This window comes from Cajanus cajan, chromosome 2, assembly GCF_000230855.2.
Source record: "Cajanus cajan strain Asha chromosome 2, NIPB_CcT2T_4, whole genome shotgun sequence".
Classification (NCBI taxonomy): Eukaryota; Viridiplantae; Streptophyta; class Magnoliopsida; order Fabales; family Fabaceae; genus Cajanus; species Cajanus cajan.
Genome location: NC_138518.1, coordinates 81,273,018 through 81,291,099, shown reverse-complemented (window position 1 = coordinate 81,291,099; position 18,082 = coordinate 81,273,018). Strand labels below are relative to the sequence as shown.

At 30.1% G+C, this 18,082-nt stretch overlaps 2 protein-coding genes across 3 annotated transcripts; both read right to left on the bottom strand.

Moving 5' to 3' along the window:
• Positions 1-977: 977 nt before the first annotated feature.
• On the bottom strand, positions 978-6,517 carry LOC109797162 (uncharacterized protein At4g06598). Its single transcript, XM_020357105.3, has 5 exons — positions 6,340-6,517; positions 4,294-5,035; positions 3,762-3,837; positions 3,498-3,624; positions 978-1,652 (listed from the first exon to the last, which is right to left on the bottom strand). Exons 2-5 carry the CDS (start codon positions 5,013-5,015, stop codon positions 1,450-1,452), a joined length of 1,128 nt encoding a protein of 375 aa, XP_020212694.1. The 5' UTR covers positions 5,016-5,035; positions 6,340-6,517; the 3' UTR covers positions 978-1,449.
• Positions 6,518-14,463: 7,946 nt separating this feature from the next.
• MGT6 (magnesium transporter 6) lies at positions 14,464-17,933 on the bottom strand. Of its 2 annotated transcripts, XR_014431851.1 has the most exons (5): positions 17,397-17,933; positions 16,687-17,129; positions 15,991-16,272; positions 15,421-15,543; positions 15,126-15,334 (listed from the first exon to the last, which is right to left on the bottom strand). XR_014431851.1 is itself a non-coding variant. In XM_020365762.3 (4 exons), exons 1-4 carry the CDS (start codon positions 17,743-17,745, stop codon positions 15,056-15,058), a joined length of 1,353 nt encoding a protein of 450 aa, XP_020221351.1. In that variant the 5' UTR covers positions 17,746-17,931; the 3' UTR covers positions 14,464-15,055. The 2 variants fall into 2 exon arrangements, 1 of the variants encoding a protein (XP_020221351.1); XM_020365762.3 differs by lacking the exon at positions 15,421-15,543 and having other exon boundaries at positions 14,464-15,334; positions 17,397-17,931.
• Positions 17,934-18,082: the final 149 nt, after the last annotated feature.

Sequence of the window (18,082 nt, the reverse complement as noted above, 5' to 3'; positions counted from 1 at the left end):
AATTCTAATTAACTTAATACTATTGCTATAGTTTCAAAAATAATCATTAAATTTAATGTGATTAACCTCTCCAATAAATATTATTAAGGGTAATTTAGGAAGTTAAATTTAATTTTTATATGAAATCAATAAAATTAAATTAACTTAACTAATTTTCTTAATATGTGGGAATTTAGGTCATTTTGCTTATATGAGTCCCAAGAGGAGTACTCCCTTTGTTATCTATTATAAACAAAAAAGAAATAATTTCAAACATAAAAAAATTAATTATCTACATTAAATTTTGTTAATTTCATAATTTTTTTTTGAAAATTCTCTTTGTTATAAATACCTAAAAAAGGTAATGCAATTAAAAAAAAATCATTAAATGAGATAAATAATTATTAACTTTGTTTATATTTAAAAACAAAAAAAATCTTATAATAGGGATCATAAGGAGTATTAATCACTTATAAGACAAAATTAGTCATTATTTAAAAATTTAATAACCTTATTATACCATTTATTAACCATATATCAATAAGTATATATAATTATGATTATTTATGTTTATCCACTTGTGAAACATATATACAATAATGACAATTAATAATCTCAAAATATGATTAATCACTTGTGAAACAAAAATTAGTCACTTTTAGATATCACTATTTGTCATTTATTGATAAGTTATATATAATTATATTAATTTACTGTTTACCACTTAAAAAGAAAATTATTCATATTTATATATATAGTTAACCAATTTTTCAGATGGATATCAAGTGGAGGAATATCATATGTACGATGATCTTTTTCCTTGATACAAGGACATGGCTCATTGAATGAAAAGTTAAGTTGCTTTGACTAATAGGACCCCACAAAAATTAAAAGCGATAAATAACATTTAACTTGGCCTACAAGTGAAAGCGAAATTTGTAGAAATCAGTGACTTAAATAATGTCCAAGATCAACTTTCTCACTGCCACCAAACAATGTGTTGAGAAAACATGAACTTCATTAAAATCACATTACAAACATTAGCTTAACATTATCCATACAAATAAGGCACATTCAAATGGCCCTGAGATATTTTCTATTTGCACTGGGCCAAATTCCACAATAGTGGAGATTCACAAGGGTATACAGCTACATATTCACTGAAAATACAGTGGGGGGGGGGGGGGGGGGGTGAAAGCCTGAAAATGTTGGAGTTACCACCTCTGGTAGGTCAACTGAAATGGAATAAGATTTCGGCAATGACCACCAGGTGCACATTAAATGGTAATAATATAAGTAAATAGAAAACGGGAAGAGACTAAGAGAAGGCTGAAATCAGCAAAGCTGGCAGAGAGAGGGCATATATGTTGGAAATCTCTGCACAATCCCATGCATGGGAAGGGAAGGAAACAATTCTACTATGATGGGTGTGGCTACACCAGTTGAATGAAGGCTACAGCTACTGCAAATCTAAATTCTGAGAGCAGGGTCTTGCCCTGAATCGGTGTCCTTGTGTTTTAGAGAAAGGATTGCAAACTGAGATTCGAGGTCTCTGCTGTTTGAGCGTCTATGACTACCAGATGGTTGCTGTTGCGGGTGTTGCTGCTGCTGTTGTTGCTGCTGATACAATGAACGTAATCTTCCAATCTCTCTTTCCAGTACTTCCTGCTCCACTGAATTTCACATTTCATAGTTTTTAGTGTACAAAACATGTTCCTGTGACATCTAAAAATGCTTGAAGAAGAACTAGTGGGTCCTAAAGTGAACTCAAGGGATCATGATTTTTTGATGGCATGGCTCTGGTCACAAGACACAGTTGCTTAGGTAGCCAACTGAGCTAGAAATCAAATATTAATTCTTAACTTCCATCACTATTCTATATTGCTAGATTCTTTCAATATAAAAAGCTACAACAGATTGTATATTTGTGTAGGTCCCTAATTCTAATTTTATTAAATAGATACAATAGGAGTAGGAAAAGATCTTCAGTTCCACAATTATTCTCCATACAAACAAAGACATAATGCAGCATTACAGCAATTCTATAAGAAAATGCCGAATATGCAAAGAATAAGAAAACCAAAAAAACATCAAATTGGCACAAAATCAAGTATGCATAGTTTTCAACAAGAATAGAATGCCCAGGCAAGGAGCCATACCATGTAAAAGTTTAGTAATGACAACAAATAATTAAAAAAAAAAAAACTATTTAAAATTTCAGAGCCTTGAGGCAGATGAATTTGTTGTTATCAAGACTACATTACCTTTTTTTTTATAAAAAAAAATTCTTTTTTCGAAAATAAAATTTACACAAACTTATTTTTAGTTTTCAATCTAGATTCTAAAGTGGGTTTAAACATATGGTAAACCAGCAAAACCAGTAGGAGAAAACCTTATTGTCAAATCTGAGGCAGCGTAGTTAGTTTTTAAAATATCAATCATACAATGCCACATAATTAGAAGAGATTAACTATTTCCAGGAAAGTATTTTGGTGTAGCACAAAAAAACTAAATATGTCGTTTACTCGTTACTAAGTTATGATAAGATTAACCAATCAATCATTCTTTAAATACTGTTAACTGCCAACTAATTGTTCCTAAACTAGAAAGATGTTACTCAATCTCTCAATTAACTCACTTTTTTATATTTTATCTTCTTTCATTACACAACAATATTATTTTCAAATTTAAATTATTGTTATTATGTATATGATATGATATTATTTTCAAATTTAAATTAAATCATATTTTATTTTAAATTAAATTGTATTAATTATTCCTTCTATGACTATACTATTATCTTCAAATTCAAATAAAATCTAGTTTACTTTAACTTCTAATAAATCCAATGGAGTAAAAAAAAAACTCCTAATAAATCCTATTGTCTTTAAAATGTTATTCTTATAATTATATTATTTAAATTTTAAATCCAATTAAGTATTATTTTTATATTAATTTGATTTATTGAAAGAATATAATAAAGTGATTTTAATTTATATAATTAAATAAGGACTTCCTTGTATACATAAAATGAGATGCACAAAGCCCAAAGCTATATCCAATGACACGGAAACTACTTTATAATCCAGTTCATTTCTCTATTTTCAGCAAAGAAACTATATTTTCACCACAGGAATTTGAAGGTCGTTGAGCTACAGTTATGATTTTTGTACTTGAACACAACCCTTAAAAGATCAAACCTCCCTTTTTTTAATCCCATTACAGTAATTCTTCTAGCAATCATGCTCAGGCACACAGAAGATAGAACCTGATTAACTTTCTAATTCTATGCCACTTATATGATATAATTGAACTTAAATAAACCTAACATGTTTCTTTTCTATTAATCTACACAATACAGTGCATCATAGATTCACAAGGATTTCACCAGCTGAGCTATCTAAGCAAATATATGCAACTTTCTTGAAATATGCAGTACCCAAATTGACATTTCCAAGTAAAAACTAAAAAACTTTAGTGATTTGAAAATGGCTAATTCTCATATCATAGAAACTTACAATATTTGATAAGCTGCTCTTGTGCTATACTTTCTAAACGTTGCTTGAGTGCTTTATTTTCCATATTCAGGATAAGATTCTGCTGGTTAAGAAACTCAAGCTCAGCTGAGACTTCCGAACCTTCTGCCTATGTGGTCATATAAAGAAACCAAATCAGAACTTTCAACTTTCCTCAACTAATATACATGCATTTTCAAAAAAAAAAAAAAAAAAAAAAAAGACACTCTACAAACATGCAAAACATTGCCTTGTGCTGAAACTTACTTGTAAAGCTTGTACATTTCTTTCCAGCTCAGCTATGTATTGAAGTTTCCGGACTCGCGAACGTTGAGCAAATTGCCTGCATTACAAGTTTCAGAATTTTATCCCTTTCCATATATGAATTGATTGGTTTAAAAAAAAAAATTGCATATGAAATAGAAAAATTAACCAAAAAGAAAAAAAATGTCACATTCATCATCAGTGAGAAACATGGTTTAACTGCATTCTCTAAATTAGAATTAGCATAACAGCTTTAGTAACACAGATAATACTTTGTGCCACCAATATTTGTTATATTTTTTCCCCTCTACATATATTATTTTGACATCATATGCTACACATGTAGATATTAAAATCATATCCAGTCTATATGGTAAAGGTTTAAAAGGGTCAACAATAGGGTATGACACAACCCTATGGGTTTGCGACAAGAAACCATTCAGAACTTCAAGCCCCCAAGTTATATATCAGTGGCGTAAAATAAGCAATTACTGTAATAGCCATAAATTCAGAAACCAGAGAAATAGCTACATACTGTTTAGCACGTTTTGTATCAGTTTCAGAGGCAGATGGCTTTCCATGTGAGCTGTCCTTTTTTTCAGAAAATGATTTTGCATCTTGTAAACCAGATTCTACTGAATCATGCTTTTCAATTGCAGTTTGTGGAACCCCATCTGCTTCATGTGGTGTACATGGCAATCCTGAACCCTGAAAAGCAGCAGTGTCTTTTCCAGAGGGAACACCAACTGGATTTGTCATGACATTTGAAAAGGAGTCCCATGACCTATTTTTCAGTTTTGCTAAGTTCATTTCTGGATAAACAGGTATATGACGAGCATCTTTGCTGTGGTCAAAGTCTTGAGATGTCCAAGATGGAATAGACATCAAATTTTTGTATTTATACTCATCCTGATCGGCATAATTGATGTTAGATGCATTAACCGCATCTATGTATGCAAAAGAATCACTTGATGAACGCCTATGGCCACCTCTTCGGATAGGTGTCTCTGGCTCATTAAGGAGATCATCAAGCCATGAAGGCTGCTCCTCTATAACAAGGCTCTCAGATGAAGTACGTTGGTGGTGTGAGTTTCCCTCTCTAGGTCTGTTACCAGCCTTTAAACCAACAGCAGAATTTGGGACATAATCACTGTACGCTTGGGAAACACTAGGAAATGGGCTTTTAGGAGGAAGCAGAGCATGCTTTCCAGAATACATAAAATTTCTCACACCCGATGAACCCTTTGAATTTGCCATAGAAGCAGAATCAATAATACCTGTCAATTTATAAATTACCAAAGAATGGCCATGTAAATACAACATTAAAAGATCAAAACAACATTACAATAGAAAATTTTGGAAGGATCATCTAATGAGAATTTAAACATAATATCCATGATTCAACAATTATGATCTGACATGCATGTGTTCTCAATTATAAAGCATAAACCACAAATACATGTTAATCGGATGACATCCTTGAAAAATGTTCCAAAAATTGAAATCTGGTGAATATGCAAATGTACTCACACTCACAGAACCAAAAGTAAAACTGATATAGTACAACAAAGAAGTCGCATGAAACAAAGGCAGCTTTGGAAAAAATAAAGCATCGCAGTAATCTCAAGCCTAAGAACTAAATATCTTAGATCTCCTTGTCTCCATGATACAACATATTTCCTCGGATAAAAGTTCACAACAAGTTGGCAGCTTTGTAGATTTATCTTTATTTTATTTGCCCGAATTTAATTCTTAAATTTTTCCAGCCATCTCACCAGCAATATCAAAGTTTCCTTTACATATATATTATTCCAGATAATTGATCAACATTGTCAACCCTTCCATCCCACACAGAATGGGAGCATCACACCCCAGTTGTTCTATACCATTTCATCATAAGCAATGCACAAATCGTATGAATAGTACACCAAGCACAATACCACTCTCATCACACGTATTATTCACCAATTTCCAAGTTAAAATCACTTCCATATTGCTGAACAAATTACCATCTTAATTTTCTTCAATTAAAAAATCAAACCCAAACACATGTATCTAACAAGCCTGGAAAGGCAACAGTTCACTACCAATGTAACAGAAAACTCAATAACATCATCCTCAAAAATAAATTGTCAGAAACAAAACTCCATAAATAGTCAGCTACAGCTGGGGGAAAGAAAACCCAATCCACAGAGATAAACTTAATCATAACAAATTAAAATATAAGAAAAACAAAACGTAGCACCCAATTGTCAAAGTTTCTGTTTTATACTTTTATTCTCCAGGACCCAGATGAGGGAAAAACCAAAAATAGAAACTTCACTTTTATACCTTCCCCATAGAATCTGCCCCAAAACATACACACGCGCGCATTCAGAAAACAAGAGGAAGAAAAACCAACACGGAACGGAAATTATCATTTGAAAAACCAAACACGCCGCAATGTGCGACACTGAGGCATCAACAGCGCAATGATTTCAAGCTGATCGAACGAATTGGGCATGAAAACGAAGATAGATTCGTTTTGGGAAGCAAACAAAAAAAATTAATACAACACCAAAAGGAAGAGAAGAAAAAAAACCTTTGCAGATTGAAGATTCGAGATCCCGAAATGCAATGGTAAAGGAGCTTGAAATGAAAGCAAATATTTTCTCTCTCTCTCTCTCTCTCTCTTAGGGTTCGTTTCTTCAACAACCTCTCTTTCTTTCTCTTCTTCTCTCTTCTGTCTTGTTGTTGAAGCTGGGAATGGGGCTTAATTGTAAAACTATGATAAGTAAATACTGTTCCTAAAACTTTTGCTATTTAACATTTTCACCCCTATAACGTTTCCTTATTCCAAAATCTACCATGCCATCAACTTTAAAATAATACACTCCTTCTTATATCGCTGTCCAACTTGTCTACACACATGGAAAATCACCATATTTTTCTTTTTTTAAATAAATCCATAACATGCCAAGATTCCAGTAATTAGATTAAAGTGAAAATATAAATTTAAATATTCACTTTACCATAGTTGACCCAAAAATACAATGGGTCCCAAGAGATACTAAATAATGTTAAAATATTATGGTTAAAATTGTTGGTTTTAAACTCTTTCTAAATCTCATCTAAAAATGAATGACTAATCAGTTGAATGCATTGTTAGCATAAAAAAAGATATTACTATAAATAATTTTACACACTCAACTAATAAAAATTCATCATTAATATAATTTTTAAAATAATTATTATAAAACTTAACAAATTTATAAACTAGTTTGATCAAATTTTGAATAAATAAAGTCAAAATGAAGTTTTTTTTATTGGTTTGATTCAGTTCATATTTTAAAAAAATGAAATCCAAACAAAATCAATTTTATTAAAAATGCACTTGTTCAGTTGGAACTAATCAATTTTTAAAGTTATAAAATTATGATAATCTAACGTTTCAAATAAAAATAGTCTAATATAATTAAATAACGGGTACCAGGTAAAATAGTATAACGTACAACGTTAAATGTGTGATAAAATAAACTGTTATTTATATTAATGTGACACTAGATACAATAAGTGAGATCATCAATGATAAAATATTGAATAAGTTGTATTAATGTGTGATTAATTTATAATAAAATAAGATTATAAAATAATAAAGGTTAAAATTTTATTCACTTCTTGAATGATTTGATTAGTAAAATGCAAATTTATGGTCCAAATCAATTAAATTCAAATTTATTTGATTTGAATCTGATTTGATTTAATTCAATCAATTTAATTGATAAATTAATTTAGTTTAGAAATTTTACATTATCTAAATCAATTAACAATTAGACTATTAGGGTTAGCCTAGTGATTGAGTGGAGAAATGTTAGAGTAGTTAAAAGCATGAAGACCTAAGTTCAATCCTCGTTGCAACTATTTTTTTAATTTTTTTTATCTTTACTATTAAAAAAAAAAACAACTAACAATCCTTAAAATTTGTCGTGTGAAAACAAAACGGGGAGCTGAATTTTTTGATCATGCTTAATTTCAATGTTTTCATTTCCTTATAAGGGTTTATGTAAGCCAAAAAAAATAAATAAAGGCATATTGTGGTGGTGGAAACAGGTAGCAATGTAGCATGCCTTAAAAGTTTGGATGTAAGTGTCACGGCTCATAATTTTAATTTCTTAGTCTCATGTCATGCTACTTTTTGTCCATTAACTTAATTATAAATTTCATTTCATCGCATTAATTTGAGGTAAGACGTTAAATCCTATCTGAATGAAAATGTCCATTTGATTTTTTTTAATTGAGTTTTTTTCTCTCTAATAAATGGCAATGCCAGATTTAGTTTATTTTGTAAAAAAAGTTGGAACATTAATTTTGGGGGAAAAAACAACTATACATAATTGATTGTGTTTTTAACAATGAACTTATACGAAAAATTTATTTTTGTTTTGCCATAAATATAGTACTAGTTGGAGAAGAAATTGTGTTGTAAGAAAAAATTAAGGAAGCCTATTGGATTAAGAAAAAATCATATGATATTTAATTAAAATAATATGAGTTTTTTTTTAAGAATACACAGATATATGGTGATATTTAATTATAATAATTATAATTTTTTTAATAATTTATCAAAATCTGGTAATATTCGATTAAGTTTTTTTATACTTAAAAAAATTGTTGATATTTAAAAATATAAAATTTTTGGTAAATTATTTTAAATAATAAATTTTGTAAGACTTTTTTAGTAAAATTAACATATAATTCACTCATATAACAATTTCATAAAATAAAAAAAAGATTTTACATAAAAAAAATTTCTTTTATTTCTCCTTTTTTCTTCTTTTTGCTCTCTCTTAAATCATAATTCTTGTATTTCTTACTTCTTTCTCTTTCTCACCCCTCCCAGATTTCTTCTCTTATATCTCTCTCTCTTTTGCTTTGTTTTCTCTCTCTCTCCCTCCCTCTTTTTCTTCTTTTCACTATATCATCTCTCATTTTTTTCCTCTTTTTATGCCCTTCCCTTTCTTTCTCTTTTATACTCTTCTTCTTTGTTTTTCTTCTTTTTTATTTTTTTTATCTGTCCAAAATTGATATATAATTTATCAATATTTATTTTTTAATTATTAAATATTTAAAATGCTTTTAAAAATTAATTAATATTATTTGTTGTTTAAATTTTTAGATTATTAGAATTTGACAATTTATTTTTAATAAAATTTAATATTAAAATATCAAATTTTTAATCATATATGAAAAATATTTTTATATATTAAGTATTTGAAATTTAAGAAATTTAAATTAAATTATCCAATCAATCAAGATATCAAGCATCTCAACTTTTAATTTTCCTCATTTTATAACGATCTATCATAGTCTCTACACTTAAAAAATCAACTATGAGTAGCAAAAAATACAAGTTCTTACCTAGGTTAATATACAAACCGTTCATGTATATACAAATGATAATATATACATGCATGTGCAAATATTTGCATCAACAATTGAAATAATAAACAAGTATATATGTGTACACAATAATCCAAAAGTTATAATGTATAAACTTAGGCTGTCGATCAAACAACTTTACAGAAGTAGCATCAAACTACACTACCATCCAACATGACTCTCACTCTCCAAATGCCTCCAACTTATCTTTGTCCTACTCTCATGTAAACACGATTATTATAGTCCAATTAAGAAAAAACATGTAATAGTAAGCTAGTTTTCAAAAGAATAAACAAAAAACAAGTATAAGAGGATAAAGACAAATATACTAACCACATTAACACGTAAACCACACCACAAAATCCCATCATGGCTAACAATCTAGCAACATAGCATCAACGACTCGTCATGGCATCAAACAACTTTGAAAGATAAGCAACTTAATTATTTTAACTTACACCACAAGTCATGACCATGTCATTCAACAAACAACTTCACATAGTGTATGAACAACACAATAAACAACACATCACATGCATAACACCTTAATTATATGTGTCACACATTCTCTTATGAAAATCTCTAACAACAAAGGTGAGCAAATTAAGTAACTTGACCCTATTAAACCTACATGATTTTTTTACACCTATTAAATCAACAACCAATTTGGATACCAATCCATAATAACATGATTTCTTGAATTTTACCACTTAAATTAGAAAGTCTAGTATTTTAGTCAAGGGTAGAATAATTTGGATATAAGTCAACCATGATATTAGTTTGTATAATTAAGCTTCTAGTACTCAGTTAAAGACTAAGTTCCAACCTTGTACTTTATTCGGTTAGTCACTTTATATACATATGACTCAACTTTATCTACATATGGACCAATCTACTTATGGACCAACATTAGTCACTTGTGATCAATATAACTCGACCTCACTTCTATATTGTAGTCACTTATAGTCAGTATGCATTGACCTGACCCACATACCACATCGACTAAGGTCATAAAAGAAATTCAATTATCCACTTTAAGAGTCAATTACTTAAGAATAATTTTCAATAACTAGGCTCGTAAAGCATCACATCAATATTTGCATGATGAGATATCCAACTTTCAAAAACGCTCTTCGAGAACTCGTAAATTCTTTGAAACATTATGATATAAATCCATTAAAATCATATTACAAAATCTTAATTATAAACATCTTTTAAAATAAAATCCTAAAAATCATTAATTTCTACAAAAAATTTTAAAATAAAATTTAAAAGTCATTACATTATTTCGAAGTCTTTTAAAATCTATAAGATTTTTTTTTACAAAATTTTTCCTATAAAATCATATACCCCTAAGTTTTTTCTTCTCCAATTTTAATTTTAAGTTTAGTCATTATATTGTTTTATTTTATCACAGAATTGTTTTAAACTCATTTTAGTTCATCCTTATTAGTAATTAAAAGAATGGTATCCTTAAATAAAAATATACATTTTTGTACAAAAATATAAAGTAATCATTTTTTTTAATTATATAACATTTTAAAAGGATTTTAATATAAATCATTTCATTCTGAACTCTGTTTCAATTAAAATAAATTTTAGTTAAATTATAAATGTTTTAATTAAACAAATATAAAATAATAAATTTGTAAATAATTACCAATATATGTAAATAAATCATTTCATTTAAGTTTTATCAGTTTATCAAACAAATATAAAATAATAAATCATATTAAATTTAATTAAAATATGAGTAATGAATTTGTAAATAGTTACCAATATATGTAAACTTGATTAATGAAATTCTTAATTATTATGTAAATATAATATAGATTTCAATATTTTTTAATTATATCATTAGTACGATACTTTATTTTAAAAAATAAAGTATAACTTTTATTCTTATATACAATATTTAATTATTAATTTTATTTTTATAACAACTCAACAATTGTCATATGTAGTAAAGAAGAAGAAGAAAAGCAGAAATAAATGTTATTAATGAAAAATGTTTGTTTTATTATCGAATCTTAGTAGTTAGTAGTACCTGTTTTGGTTAAGAGGCCAGCGTGATTTAAGATCAAGTTGTACGGTACTTTTGTACAATAAATGCGCTGTTGATTTTAGATTTAGTATTACGGTAGACAAATTAATTCTGTGGTAGGTTTAATTGATTTTCATAAAAAAAAAAATCATTTTGTTGGATAAAATTAATTAAATTACAAATTTATAAGTTATTTATACTATAAAAATAATTATACTTTATTAAATAAAATTATTTTTTTCTCAATATAATATCACATTCAATCAGTTATATAGAATATATATATATATATATTACATTGTCAATATATAAATTATTTATTGATATAATATTCATTTGAAATTATATAATTTAAGAAAAACATAATTTATGCACTCACACTATTATTTTTACACTATTATCTAAGAATAAATTATTTTATATAGTAAGTTTGTTAATTTTTACAATAAGTATTTCATACCAAATATCATGATTGTTTTTGTCCATAAAAATCAAAATTACTATTTAGAATTTACAATAATTATTGAATAATTAGAAGTTTACTAAAAGCAAAAAAATATAAATAAAATTTAGTGAGAGAGATAGTGGGAGAGAGTAGTTTAGAAGTTGTCTTAAAGATAAAATTGTCTAATAAATTGTGTACACTAAATCAAAGTATCGTCTTTATAAAATTATAGATATTAAAAATAATATTATAATAGATTTAACATTATTTTATTTGTGATGTTCATTATTCAATAAATAATTTAAAGACACAAAAAGTTATCTAGACCTAAATATTTGTTTCGTGTTATTCTCTTTGTTTTGTATCTCAATATTTATTAAACACACATAACATTTTATACATAGGACAAAACTTAAGTATTATTTTTTAGATGTCATTTATGTTATTCTCTAATCAAAGTTAGAATTTTATCTCAATATTATGCAAGTGCATTTAATATAAGTCTCATTAATATACATTTAAGAGTTAATCATTTATACACTCAGTGTAAAGTTTTTTACACCGACATTCTATCATATCTTTTAAATTATTTTTTTATTTTTATTTCATTAAATGAGCAACTGACATGACATTATTAAAAGATATGATTGGTTGCCAGTGTAAATTTTTTTTATACTAACAGTGTATAAGTGATTAATTCTACATTTACGTATATTATTAAAGTAAAACTCAAATTCTAATAAAAAAATAATATCAACCACATTTAAGAAATTTATCTAAATTTTATCTTTATCGGTCAATCAAATGAGTTGGACTCTCTTGCTAATCATGATATTAATGGACTTTGTATATAACATTTTTTAAAAAAATTATACGGAAGTTAAACTCATTTTAATATACCAATAAATAATTATCAAATTATTTTTTTATATGATTTGCCAGATTTTGTACAGTTGCCTACAGAATGTGCGACAATTTTCACATGAAGATTTATATCTCTTAAACTGAATACAGAAAGTACAGGTAATACGAGACGGAGTAGATTGAAGAAAACAATAAATAATCATTAATATTTGTGTCCTTTATTTGATGTGATTTTTGTTTGCTTTGCTCATATACATTGCAAATTGCAATATGTTGTTTAGTGGAGAAATGAATCATTAGAGTAACTTTACTATGAATTGAATTGAGGTGTTTTTGAAAACAATCGTATTTTACACTAATAAAAAGGAATTAACGTTGGATTCATATTTATGTTTGCAGATTGACTGAATTCTCATATAACTTAACCCAGTGAAATTATAGTCATAATTTTTTGTTTATTTGTGATAAAGATCAAACAATAATCATTTAAAATTGCAAAACCATTTAGTATATGATCCTTCTCCATTAGCCTTTTTTTATTCTTACTTTCAAAACTTTTATTCACAAACTTTTTTTAAGAAAATTGAAGTATTTGTTGTATATATTTAAAAATCACAGGGAAAAAACAAAAACTTAGTAGAATAGAATGCGTTGGTTAATTATTTGGTGGTGAAAATGTGGAATTGAGTGAGGTGTAAAGTGAGGAGAGAGATTAAGGGTTGTCTCTAGACAGCCAAATCCACGTATGAAGTTGGGACAAGTAGTTAGCAGTTCCCAACTTCCCATCAGCCAAACACATGAGGTGGTTTGGAATGCAGTCAAGGACTCTTGGTGTTGGGATAAAGGTTAATCATGGACCATAGTGTGGGCATCCATGTGTAGCTTTACATTTTTATTTGACTAATGAATTGAAAAGGGATTGAAGTTAATTATAAGATAAGATTAATTTGTGTATGAATTGTGTGACAATTTCGTATGAAAACATTCAGTATGCTACAATTTTCATTAGGTATTAAAACCTTTATTTGCCACTAGATTTAGGTCTCACCTAAGTTTGTCTTTAAAAGTCAAACTAAGAAAGAAAGAAAAAAAATAGATTGCATATCTTGTGGTAGCAGCTGAAACCGTAGATTGATTCCTCTTTAAAGCTTCATCACTTGCCCTAAGGTGTAAGGGAGATTATATCTCTTTTTCTAAATATTAACATGAATATGAGGAACTACGATATTTTATATAGATTGGTTGTTTGTTGGATTTGTAATACTTGCCATGATTGGAATCTTGTTGAGAGGTTGTTTTCATTGCACTAAGCTCTTGTTATCTTGACATATTTTCTTTATTTTAACTATAAAAATTAGATATGGTGGTTTCGAAATTTATTTTCTATTGTGTGCTTATAGAACTTTTGTTTGGTCATCTTATTGATACCTATGCTACACAAAATTTGTGATGAGCTACCTGGTTATGCTTATGCATATAAATATGTTTTAGCATGATTTTAGTTGTTATTTGTTGCACCTGAAAGTTGAGAGGGAGATTGTGTTCTTGAGTTTAAGTAGAGCCATCTAGTACCTAAAATCTATAAATAATTACCCATGAAATTGTTGATAAATATTTATGTAAAAGTCCGGGGTTTTAGGAGTGTAAAAACGTACGATATTGTCTGTTTTAGCTACTGCAAAAACCGAAAATTTAGTTCCAGATAAAGGGCTAAAGATTTTATAATAGGAAACAACGTTAGATGTTAGAATAGCAAGTTTAATAAGCTAAAAGTCCTAATAACTTTTTTTTACAGCATTTTAAACACTCATACAGTGATTAGTAATTATTCAACAAAAACTTTTCAACAATTTATACAAGAATTCTTCAATAAATTAATAATTTATATATCATTGAAAATTATATTTAAAACGAAATATAACACAATGCAAATATGCAATATAAACTTCCAATTCTTTAAAATATTTAAATATTAATATAGATTATAGATACTACTGTAATGTCTTGTATTGGTACAAAAAATCTAAGAATAAATAAATAATGCTGAGTAATACAGGTATTGGGACATATACAGATACAACGACTCTACAAACATTTTCTTGTGAGAATTGAGAAGGTCCCAATTTTTTGATACTTGTCCATTTGTCTCCTTACAAAGTGAATCCTCTTGTACGGAGTTGTTGGCTATTCATTTTCCTCATGCAATTGTCATGCACAAATAAAGTTATCAAGCCAAACATATCACACATGGACTAAAAAAAAGGCAACAACACATGCACGCCCACTACACCATAAAGTTGGCAAATGAAAAATGGTGTGAATAGTATCAGCTATAAAGCACATGATGCTAAAAGCAGTGTTGGAACATCCTATACATCAACTATAAAGTATATTGCAAGAAATTGAGATACACCCTTCATAGTTCATAAGCCACTTCTCCAGTGACCAGTTTCTGTCTGTTCTTCAGATCATTCGCAGCAGAGATTGAAAGTTGCAATTGTCACAACACCGTATGATGAAGTATACTTATGATCCCAGCAACTTTTTCCATCTTGCATACGCTAAAATAAGCAAGAAAAGCAATACACAAATCCCGGACGTGACCCAAACTATGGGCCAAAATATTCCATTTATATAATATAATTTACAAGGAATGTTCATACCAAATGCACTAGCAATCAAAGTTTCAATAGCAATAGCAAATGATGCAATAGTCAACGTCAACTGCAGCTGAATAAGTTCATTTCGGTGGTTATCAAGTTGGATGTTGACATAGTCTTCAGTGTCGTCAATATACTCCCTAACCTGCATATCAGTAGCCATAAAGAAGTAAGAGTGTAGACCCGGTACCACTTCTCAAGAACAATAAATAGTAACAGCATTCAAGATACCAGTCAATTATCAATATAATTGGCATTCCAGAAACAATAACAAATTCAGCTGACATTTCAAGACCGTGAATGTTGCTCCCAAAAGCTCAACAACTTGGTCCATGAAACAAAGACTAAGTCGCCCTGCCCAAAACATTAACAGTATTCTTGCTATCATTTTATTTTAAGCAAGAAAAGGAAACCAGCAATATGTCACCACCACTTATTTTCAAATCAGCTAGACAGAAATTAATAAATTTCCTAAAATTGCAACAAACTTGGACAAAATTACGAGTTCCCAGTATAGGAGCTTGTGAATCCTCAAGGACAAGCTCCCAGTAGTGTCACATTGAAACTAGCAATAATCGATTCCCTCCATCCTCAAAACAACAGAAAAGTATCACAAATCACAACTAAGTTTGTGAGGGCGATTCTTGTCCGCAAATGAAATATATGAATTTTATCGACTAAAGTACAAGATCATGGTATAAATTAGATAGATAATAGAATTAGAGTGAAAAATGATAGTTTCAATCTTCAAAATTTGATAGAAACATAAGTGGACCAGAATCTTGTCACAAGAACACTTACAGATAATATCTTGTTACGGGTTCCATCTAACTGCATGAAATATGCATCAAGCAACATCTCCAAGTCCTCCACATCATTATCTTCCCCATAATGGCTGGTCGCAAGACTTTCACTTCTGGTGGAACCAAGTCGACGAACAGAATGTGAGATACTAAGAAGGTTATTTGAGGTTGTGGCACCCATATGAGCCTCGAATTGTTGATTCTGCAACCACTTCCTTGTCAAATATAGTTGTGCCATATCTTCATTGTCATCTAATAGATGTTCAATTTCATCTCGCACCTGTAAAAGGGGGTCATACAATTCCTAAGTATAATATCTCAAAGATGATGGAATGCATCATCACAAACTAGGAAAAATAGCTTTTCATGCTTTATTCAAGGACTGCATAATTGGATCCAGTCCAATTACATATTACTTCTTTCAACAATCTCAATGCACAATAACTATAAAAGAATTCTGTTGGCACTTTTATTAATTTACACCTGTCATGGGACTATTAAATAAAATGAAATCACACTTGTGCAAAATTTTAAACCCATTGGCAGATTAGATTTAGTACATCTCTTTTTCCCAAAGGTTAATCCTGCAATTCCCAACTTCCACAGTCATCTATACGCAAGGAAATGACTATTAACATTGACTTAGTCATAGCAACAACCAGAGGAAGACCCACAAGGTACTCATGCAACATACCTTTTGCACCCGTGCGAGCAACCGCGTGAGATTGCTCTTCAAACTCCTCACATGTTCAAGATTCTTGGTGCTAACGTTCCTAGCCAATTCATCCAACACGGGGTAAGCTCCTCTCTCAAGGTCTGCCACACTCGAGTCTAGATAAGTACACACAGCCTCCAAGGCGATCTCGAGAACTTGAAACTCAAATGGAAGCTCAGACTGCAAGCCTTCGGCCAGCTCCGGCACAGGCAACCACTGCCTGCCATTGGAAGCCTGCATTTCACCTTCACGCTCCTCGGATGCCCCAGCAAGTTTAGGTTGACTTTTAACAGGAAGCTGCTGCCTGAGCTGCTCAACAAAGGGAAGAACCTCCTGCCTGAGAGGATCAAGCAATAGTACTTCTTCAGCAGTCACTATGGCCTTTATAAACTCCAAATTAACCACCATTGCTTTCTCCCTAGCTGCAAAAAAAGAAGAAAATAAACCATTAAATTCCATTCTTCATCATAATAGAATAGCATCATAAAATTCAGCATTTTCGATTCTAGCCTAGATAGTCACAGTACCACGAGCGAAATTACTGCCGGGCCCCAATGGACCCGTAGCATAAGCATCCAATCCAAAACAAACGCAACACATGAACCAACATGATGGGGCAATCAGAGAAACCCTAATTTCGAACATACGATGAAATCGAAAATTGAGATTAAAAATACGATTTTGATTACCGAGGATGTTGGAGGAGTGGGAGAAGACGGGACCCAGAATTCTCAAGTCTCTAGCGGGAATCGCGGCGTGGCGGATGATGGCGTTTTTCTCCCACTCGACGAGTTCCGACCGGCCGGACCGGTCAAACCGCATCCACAACCGGGCCCCACCGGTTTTTTTCTTGGGCTTGGTTAAAGCGGTGGCGCCCGCGGCTGCGACGAGGCGGTTGTTAGGGTTGTCGTCGGGCGAGGCGGCGATTCCGGCGGCGTAGGCGGGTTGCGGCGGAGACGGGGGCGGGGGCGGGGCGGCGGCCTTCTTGGGGCGGCGGCGAGAGGCGGAGCGGCGGAAGGAGAAGGGGCCCTTACCCATGATTATTAATTAATAATAATAATAATAATTGGTGGAGAGAATTATTGTTATTATTAAATTGAAATTGAAAAATAGGAGAGTGAGGATTGTTGTTGTCCTTCAGCTTCTCCGCTTTGATCCTCCATACACGACACCCTCTCTCCCTCCGATCAGAATACGAAAATGATATATCCTGCCAACACTTTTTCATCCGTATTCTCCTTATTAGATACAATTCATTAAAAAAAAAAAAAAAACACTTTATAAATTTTGTAGTTTTAAGTCCTATTTAACGGATTTCTTTTTAAATTTTTTAATCTTTATTAAATTTTAATTAATAAAATATCTCTTAAAAAAT